We start from the raw sequence: 9,573 nt of genomic DNA on the forward strand, positions 1-9,573 counted from the left end.
ATTGGAATAATATAACGGTAGGAGAGACGAAATTAGTTTATTATAGCGGTGGGTGAGAACCGTTATAATTATAAGTAAAGTAGGAGCGGTGTAAAATTTACGACCGAAATATAGCTAGGGGTTTTCATCCGGCGGCGTTTAACGCCGTACGGTTTTCCCCTCTAGGGAACTAGAGAAGGACCCCATGCTAAAAAGGCACTATAGTTATATAGTATAGGGAACAAGATTATTATTATTATTATTATTATATAAAATTAACAGCTTTTTTTAATAATTTATACAACTGAATATTACCTCTAAATAATGATAAATATCGCGCTCTAGTATTAGAAAAGCTCCTAGTACAATACTATAACTATATCAATATGTTAAACAAACACAATTTAAATACCCTCCTAAACTACTAAGAGAGGGTAAATCACTGGATTATTATCGAAGAAAATAAGTCTCTAAATAATTTAAAATATAATTCGTTATATAAAATAGCCTTGGAGGAATTAGAGGAATATCAAAAATATATTACAAAAAACCTTTAAAAAGGATTTATCGAGATTAATTTCGCCTTTTAGGCAGCGCCCATTCTATTCGTCCCTAAAGCGAATAGAAAATTGAGATTTTATATTAATTATCGAAAATTAAACGCCTTATTAAAAAAGGACAAATACCCGTTACTATTAATTAACGAAACTCTAGCCCGAATTAGATAGGCTAAAATATTTTCTAAAATCGATATATAATAAATATTCCACTAGATACGGGTGCACCCAAACTATAAGGACTTAACTACTTTCTAGACTAAGTACGGGTCCTATAAATATGAAATACTACTATTCAGTTTAACTAGAGGACCCTCATCCTTTTAATACTTTATCAATAATATTTTAATCAATTACCTTAATACATTCTATAGCGCCTATATTGATAATATATTAATTTATTTAAATAATCTCGAAAATCATAAGCACTATATTCGTAAGGTCTTTACCAGATTGCAAAAAACCGGATTCTAGGCCGATATTAAGAAGTATAAATTTAGTATAGTCTAAACCAAATTTCTAAAATTTATTATTAGCATCGATAATATTACAATAAATCTAAAAAAGGTAACGGTAATAGAGAACTAAAAACAACCAACCACCATCAAAAGAGTACAAACATTTCTAGGCTTCTACAACTTCTACCGGAAATTTATTAAAAACTTTAATTATATAGTACAACCGTTATCCAATCTTATTAAGAAGGACCTTTCTTTTTAATAGTTTAAAAGGTATATAAAAATATTTAACGTATTAAAATATTCTCTGTTAATAGCGCTAATATCAACCTACTTTGATTATAAATTAGAAATTAAATTTAGAAACTAATGCCTCTAATAAGGTATATATAGGGGTTATAAACCAGAAGTAGTCCAATAGGGAGTAATACCCTATAACCTTCTACTCCGAAATTATAGGTCCAACTAAATTCAATTACCTAATATATAATGAAGAACCATTAGTAATTGTTAAAGCGATAGAGTAATAGAGACTAGAATTAAAGGGTATCAAACTATTTATAATCATTACCGATTATTAGATACTAGAATTCTTTAGTAGCAAATAAGTATTGAATAATTAATAAATTCGCTAATTAGAATTATTATCGGAATATCAATTCCGGATAATATACCGACTAAGAAAAGAGAATATTGTAACTAATACGCTATTCTAGCAATTAAAAAATTTAAAAACGATTAAAATCAAGAAAGAGGATTAATATATTCTACGGTTTTCAAAGCTGGATAATAAGGAATACTTAGTATTTAATAGCAATAAGAAGGATATTAGAATTGCAGAATTATATATTATTCTATCTATTAGTACGGTAATTATAAATTAACCTAATACAATAGTAACATTAATTATAGCCTTAGAAATACTATCCAGGACGGTTCTAATTAATAAAATACTATACCTAAATTATATAACCACTTTACTATCGGTATACAGGGCAAAGACAGCTTAGTAAAATACCTCTTTTACCCTAAATAATAAATTATTTTATTATATAAATTAATAGTACCCGAAGAAGAGGATTACTATACCTATCTATTATAGAATATTTATGATTAATTACTTATTTCTACCCGGGCAAGGTAAAAACCCGTAAATTAATATAGAAATAATATTAGTAGCCGGCTCTAACTTCCGACGCCGATTAGTATATGACTAACTATTAGAATTATAAGGCTTTTAAATATCTAAGGAATAAAACACAGGGAAAGCTTTACGTTATTCCAATCTACAACGGCCGATTATAAAGGAGTATCGTAATAAATTTTAAATCTATACCTATTAATAAGAAGGGATATAATAATATATTTGTAATCGTAGACTAGTTTTCGAAAATATTATAGTATATTCCTTATAAAGATACCGTTACAATTAGGTAGACGGCCGAAATATACTACTATAATCTATATCGAATTTTCGGGTACCCGAACAAAATCACTAACAATAGGGGCCCTCACTTTATCTTTAATTTTGTATAGAAATTAACTAAAATACTAGGAATTACCTGGAAACTTAATAGTCTAGGCTATTCCGAAATAGTAAACTAGGCGGAAATAATAAATTACTATCTAAATTAAAGATTTCGTCCCTTTATTAATTATAATTAAAATAATTAATCTATAATACTACTAGCACTAAACTCAATATAAATAAAGCTTCTATATAAGAATTTAGACGGCTTATCTCCCTATAAAATAATTATAGAATATCCAATACTAATGTCTTTTAACTAGCAAAGTCGAACTAAACTTACCAATTTACTTACAAAAGAGTATATAAACCGAGTAAAGGCCTAAAGGGCGGCAGAAACTTTTCAAACCTACAAAGAAACAACGCTAAAAGCGATTAATAAAGCGTAGGAGAGACAAATAGTACAGGCAAATCGCCATTGTCGAAATCCTAATTTTATAATCGGAAATAAAGTCTTTATTATTAAAAAGAATTAATCGACGGATCAACCTAACAATAAACTCAACGTCCCATTAACATATATCCTATATAAAATTAAAGTAATAAAGGGATACTCCTATAAATTAGAATTACCGGTATTATAATATAACTATAAAGTATTTTATACTAAGAGATTAAGGAAGGATAGTACTAACATACTACCGGAATAAACTAAAGTAAATTTAGAAGGGGAGGTTAACAATAGTAACGAAGAAGAGTAGGAAATATACTAGGTTTTATCGTCGAAAATAGTAAACGGCAAACTATAATATTAAGTAGAATAGAGAAACTAAGATCCGGACCCCGAATAGTACCTAGTAGAAGGCTTTAAGAATATAGCGGAGGAATTGAAGCAATTCTATAAAGAGTACCTAAAAAAGCCTAACCTACTAAAACGTTTATAGTAATAGTCATAAGGCGCTTACAATAACTATTAGAATAATAATATACTAATTTAAATAAGAAGGATAATAAGGAGGAGACGGATTTAACGGGTACAATAAAATTTTGCTTTAGGAAAGGGAGGAAACGGGAGAGGACGCTTATAAATAAAAGGATAAGCTATACTATTAATAAACTGGCGGCGATCGCAAAATTGGCTAGATAATGCAATTAGAACTATTGTCCCTACTCTAAAGATAGACGTATTTAGAAAACGAAGCGTCGTAGGTTTAAAATAGGTTTGCGTTAAAAATTTTGATTTTTTTTTTATATTTTTATATATTTTTAATTACCTTCGGCTCTAGGGCTGAATTTTAATTAGAAGGGGGGGGGGGGGGGGGGGGGGGGGTAATATTATAGCCCAAAGCTATAACCATCCAGGAGGTGCTAGGAGTTACATAATTGCGCGCCTTCCCAGCACGCTTCACTACAACCTAACGGAACTTAGCGCACACACTACAAAACCTCGTATAGCCAGCCCACCTTTACACTTCTTCCCTTTTTACTCTTTAACTTTAATATTATATTGAATTGCACCACAACCTCCTTGAGCTGGCTTACTCTCGTGATTGTGTGCGCTCTCACAACGGGCGCCTCCTTATATAGTATAAATACTACGCTAGTTATAATTAGGTCGGTAATTATATCTATTTAAAATGATACGGATAAATTATAGTTATATTCAGAAACGAGGTTATTAATAAGGATTTATGGAAATTTGTAGAGTACGCGAAGGTTAATAAATTCGGGCGCGGAGTTGAACTTAATTAGTAAGTATTTACTCCTATCGAATACGAAAATTAATTTTATATTTTATTACTTTATCCATTTCTCTCTTCGGTCTATTTGAAAATACAATTCGGTTGTTCATTTTATTAAAATATATAATTCTTATAGTACTTAGCGGATAAAGCGAATTATATTTATTATTATTAAATTCTCAATTATAAAAGTTATTCTCGGGTATTCTTAATTTTGTAAATAGAATTCTAATATTGATTAGCAATAGCGGTCGTTTCGGTTCTATATTAAAGCCGGCGATTTTAAATTGAATATAATACTAGCGAAGGAGGTATATGATATTGTAATTATTTTAGTAAAGCTATAGTAGGATTTAATCCCGTTATTGGACCTTTAGGAAATAGTAAGGATAAAAGAGGGCTTTTGCCTTCCTACGTATATAAATACTCTATTCGAAATTCCCCCTTCCTTAGTAGTAGAGTTTATAATCCTATTTATTATATTGGAGTTAGCCGAAATTTTTTAAGCCTCTACCCCTTTAGTAAAGGTTTTTCGAATAGTATTTAATAGTATTTATTCTACTTTAGTAACCCCTATAGAATTAGTACTATTACAATTTTTAGAATTATTAAAAGAATTAAAGAACGAAGTTATTATTTTTGAACCGATAATTCCATTAGAGTACGAAGAGTTCTAATTAGTATCCGAAGCTTTGGTTATACCCTTACCCTAATACCATCGATTAGATTACTATATTAATTTAATTGAAAGGGAATTAGCGTTTTAGGGATTAATTTATATATTAAATATTAAGGAATTAGAAGTATTATACGAATGATTATTAGAAGTATTTTAGAAGGGGTATATTCGCCCTTCTATTAGCCTAACGGGTATTCGGATTATTTTTATTTTAAAGAAGGGAGGGAAATTAAAGCTTTATATTAATTTTAGGATATTAAATAAAGTAACGAAGGAGAATCGGATAGTATTACTTTTTATTTAAAAGGTTTTAGATTGGTTATTAATTAATTAAAGTTTTTATAAAATTGGATTTGAAAAACGTATATTATAGGATTCGAATTTGGGCAGGAAATGAGAAAAAGACAGTTTTTTGTACGAAGTACGGGTATTACGAATTTTTGATTATGCTAATGGGGTTAGTGAATACGCCGGTAATATTTTAAACGTATATTAATAAGATATTAGTAGGGTTAATAAATACAATATATATCGCTTATTTTAATAATATTCTAATTTATAGTAAGAATAAAGAAGATTATACCAATTATATTAAGGAAGTCCTTTAATATTTATAAGACTAGGACTTTGATATAAATTTAGGTAAATGTGAATTTTATACGAAGAGGGTATTATTTTTAAAATATATTATTTCTCCGGAGGGTATTTCAATAGATTTAGAGAGGGTTATAATAATTGCAGATTAGGAAGCCCTTAAAAGTATTTATGATATCTAAATTTTCTTAAAGTTTATAGGGTTCTGTTAACGCTTTATAACATTATATTCGAAACTAACCGCGCCCTTAACCGAATTATTGAAGAGGGATAAATAGAGGTTGTTCGAATTTATAATAAAAGCGGACAAAGTATTTATAAAATTAAAAAGGTTATTTTAAAAAGTGTTTATATTATAATATTTCGACCTAGCGTTATAAATTTAAGTAGAAATAAATGTATCAAATTTTATAAATAGAGTAGGTCTTATATAATTATATAGTAATAAATAGTACTTAGTAATATTCTTTCGAAGAAAAAGTCGCTAGAAGAAATAAAGTATGGAGTTAAGGACGGGGAATCATTAACAATTATCAGGGCCATAAAAGTATGGAGGTAATATTTATTATATATAAATAAATTATTTTTAATAATTACAAACTATTTAAATTTATAATATTTTTAGGATTAGGAGCGGGCTAATATAAGGTAAAACCGGTGGGTATTGGAATTAGCAATATATAATTTCGGAATAGAATATTGGCCTGGAAAATTGAGTTTAGCAGATAGGTTATTAAGGAAGTTATAGTTGCAAGGGGAAGAATTGAAGAGAGGGGGCGAATATTTATTAATTAGAATTCTTAAAGAGGGTAAAGAGAAAAGTTGGGCGATAAAGGGAGGTTGAATATTAAAGGTATTAGTAAAGTAAATAATGATAATTAAGAAGGAAGGTTAAAGAGTAGCGGTAGAGGAAAGAGAATAGTAGTAAAATATAAGCGAAGTAGAAGAAGAATAGGTAGTAGAAAATAGAGGGGAGGAATTATAAGAGGAATAGAGGAAATTAAAGGGAGAGAATAATAATAATCTTGTTCCCTATACTATATAACTATAGTGCCTTATTGGCGTGGGGTCCTTCTCTAATTCCCTGGAGGGGAAAACCGTACGGCGTTAAGCGCCGCCGGATAAAAACCCCTAATTATATTTTAGTTATTTTAGTTATAGATCTTACGCTACTCTTACTTTACTTATAGCTATAATGGTTCTTACCTACTATTATAGCGAATTGATTTCGTCTCTCCTACTACTACGTTATTCCAATATTAGAATAATAAGAAAAATAGAAATAGGATCCAAATTTAGAGCGCCGCCTCCCTTCACCGTCCTTCTATCCTAATATTTACCGCTCCTTCTTCTACCCTCTCCTTACTTCCCTATCCTATTTTCCTATCCATTACTCTACTTCCTTACTTCTTTATCTTATTTACAATTACTTCTATCCCGGTCTTTTATTTCCTACCTTATAATTCTACTTCTATTTATAATAATATAAAGACCTTTTCCTTCTTCTTTATAATCCTCCTTATAATACCCTTTCTTAATTCCTATCCTCTTTTTTCCTATCATAATTTTACTTAAAATAAATTCCTTTAACTATTATTACCCTAACCCAATCAATATAACTTCTAACGTAAAAGTCTCTTCCCTTAAATTATTCCTTAACCTTATATTCCTAATATATTTAAAGCCTACGGCCCTCGCCCGCTTTCTCTATAGTCTTCTTAATTTTATAATTTCTTAGAACCGGTATAATTTCCTCCTCCGTCCTTCCAATTTATATATTAACCCAATTAATAGTATTCGTCAAGTTCCTTACTTATACTATACTTTAAGTTTAGTTACCTTCCCGAAGACCGGCGATAGGCCTACCTCCCCCAACGCCTTCCGTATAACAATTATTAGTAAAATTTACTATATTTTAGTATTTAATAGGTTCTTTATTCTCCTATTCCTTTTCTTATTATTATCTAACTCCCGTATTATAATTGCCGGTTCTTAGAATGCAACCTATATTTATACTATTAGTATATATATATTGGACATCCCCGCCGGCCTTTATAATACCCGTAATACTATTTAAATAGTAGCTATTATTATACTATTAAATGGCTAGCTTGGGTTTAATTAGAATCAGAATCCTTCGTTCGTATTATTGATAATTTTACTAATTATATATATATATATTTAGAATATAACAACCTACTTACTAATATTTATATTCTTCCCCGCCCCTTATATTCTAATATCGTTAATTTTGAGCGGAAGAATTATTATAAGTTAATTGTAAGAGATATTTATTATAATTATACCCCCTTCCTCCATAATAGTAGTACTATAAACCCGGTTTAAATTGTTTCCGGTTTTAATAGTAATATCATTATTCTTATACGTATTATATCCTGTAGTAATATTACTATTATTCTTATTTATATAGTCTCCGGTATTAGCAATAGTAATCCTACTTTTAATTGTTTAATAATTGTTAATACTCCTAACTACCCTACCCTAAATAAGGATTAAGCTTAATAGCGTTATAAGGTTACTACGAATTAAGCTTATATAATAGTACTATTCGAGTAATTTTCTAAGCGTAATTAGGTGCTTCGTTGGGTAGACGGGCGTTAATATGATATATAATTCTTATATCTAATATAGATTTTTTATTAATGATGAAATACTTGTACAGTCTGAGTTTATTCTATATATAGGTAAGATTAGTACCTTGTAAGTTAGCTAATCCTCTATTACTAAAAGGAAATTATAAAAGGGAATAGATAGTATAGCTATTAATATTGTTAACTGCAACGCTAGTAGGAGTAGTACGAATAATAAAGGTTGGAAGGTTATATATAAAAACTGTTTTAGTAAATTTGTAAAATAGTAGTCGAATAAGGTGGTATTTCCTAGTACTACTATAGCCGTCGATTTGAATAAGTAATTATTTAGGACTATCTCTATTTAAAATGGCATAGTAATAGTTAATAAATTAATTAAATACTATACATTACTTAGTATTAAGAGTATTATATAAGCATTAAATAATAGGCTTTAGATTAGGAAGGTTAAAGGTATTGCGGTGAGATTTTTAGAATTCTCCTGCTAGTAGAAGGAATTCCTGGAACTAAGTATAGTGTTTATACTAATTATAATTAATATCGATATTATAGCAGCCTAAAACCTCGCCTTCAAAATTATTATTATCGGGGTCGATATAACGGTTAGGGTTTTCCTTTATAATATTTTTCTAATTAGGCTTATCCGCTTTTTCTTTTTAATTAGGGGGTTTAAATTCTTCTTTTGGTTTAGGATCCGGAAATTTATTGTAGTGGTCTTCGGGGTATTGGAGTTCGTTAATGTAGGTTTCAAGGCATACTGTATAAGCGTTATCGAAGTTATTATATCGGATATTATTAACAACGTAAAGATTATTAGGCTTTCAGTAAGGGTGGTGCAATATGAGTTTAATTCTCTTGAAATTTTAACGGTTGTATTCATTATCCTGCTTATATATAGAAAAATAATTAATAACCTTCTTTTTAGTATGGTTAAATAAAGGTTTGGGTTTTAATTTTATATAATTAAAGGTAGTGATAAATTCGAAGTATAAGATTTAAGAGTAGCGTTCCTGTCAATTTATATACTTTTGGTAAATTGAATAGCTTTGACGAATTTCGTTAGCAATATTAATATAAATACCCTCAATATGATTATTATTATTATTAGTATTATTATTATTATTATTATTATTATTATTACTATTAGTAGCTCCTAATACGGCTCTTCTAAAATTAAGCTATATATTTACTTCAGGATCGGGGATAATAGTACTTTAGTTATTTCGATAGCGATAATCTATTATAATTACTATACATGTGCTTTCTGATAAAGGAAGGTTGAATAGTAGATAATAGACTTTTTAAATAGATTAGTCCCGTTTAATAATAAGTTTATTTATAAATTTTACTATAAATTGCTTAATTGGGTTTCTGGCCGTAATTTGGGGTATCAATTCGGTGGTAATATCGTTGTAAGACCGTATTTTCTTCTCGGCCTTTAAAACGTACTTGGCTACGTAATTAAATATAGTATTTATACTGGT

At 29.0% G+C, this 9,573-nt stretch overlaps 2 protein-coding genes across 2 annotated transcripts; both read right to left on the minus strand.

Annotated features, from left to right (window-relative positions):
* Positions 1-8,232: 8,232 nt before the first annotated feature.
* B0T23DRAFT_323302 (uncharacterized protein) lies at positions 8,233-8,412 on the minus strand (the record flags this gene model as incomplete). The annotated part of the gene is made up of 1 exon (XM_062835348.1): positions 8,233-8,412. A coding segment is annotated over one exon (180 nt), but the record flags the coding sequence as incomplete, so codon positions are not given.
* A 987-nt stretch (positions 8,413-9,399) lies between these two features.
* On the minus strand, positions 9,400-9,573 carry B0T23DRAFT_324007 (uncharacterized protein; the record flags this gene model as incomplete). The annotated part of the gene is made up of 1 exon (XM_062835384.1): positions 9,400-9,573. A coding segment is annotated over one exon (174 nt), but the record flags the coding sequence as incomplete, so codon positions are not given.

This window comes from Neurospora hispaniola, assembly GCF_033458365.1.
Source record: "Neurospora hispaniola strain FGSC 10403 chromosome Unknown B0T23scaffold_7, whole genome shotgun sequence".
Lineage (NCBI taxonomy): Eukaryota > Fungi > Ascomycota > Sordariomycetes > Sordariales > Sordariaceae > Neurospora > Neurospora hispaniola.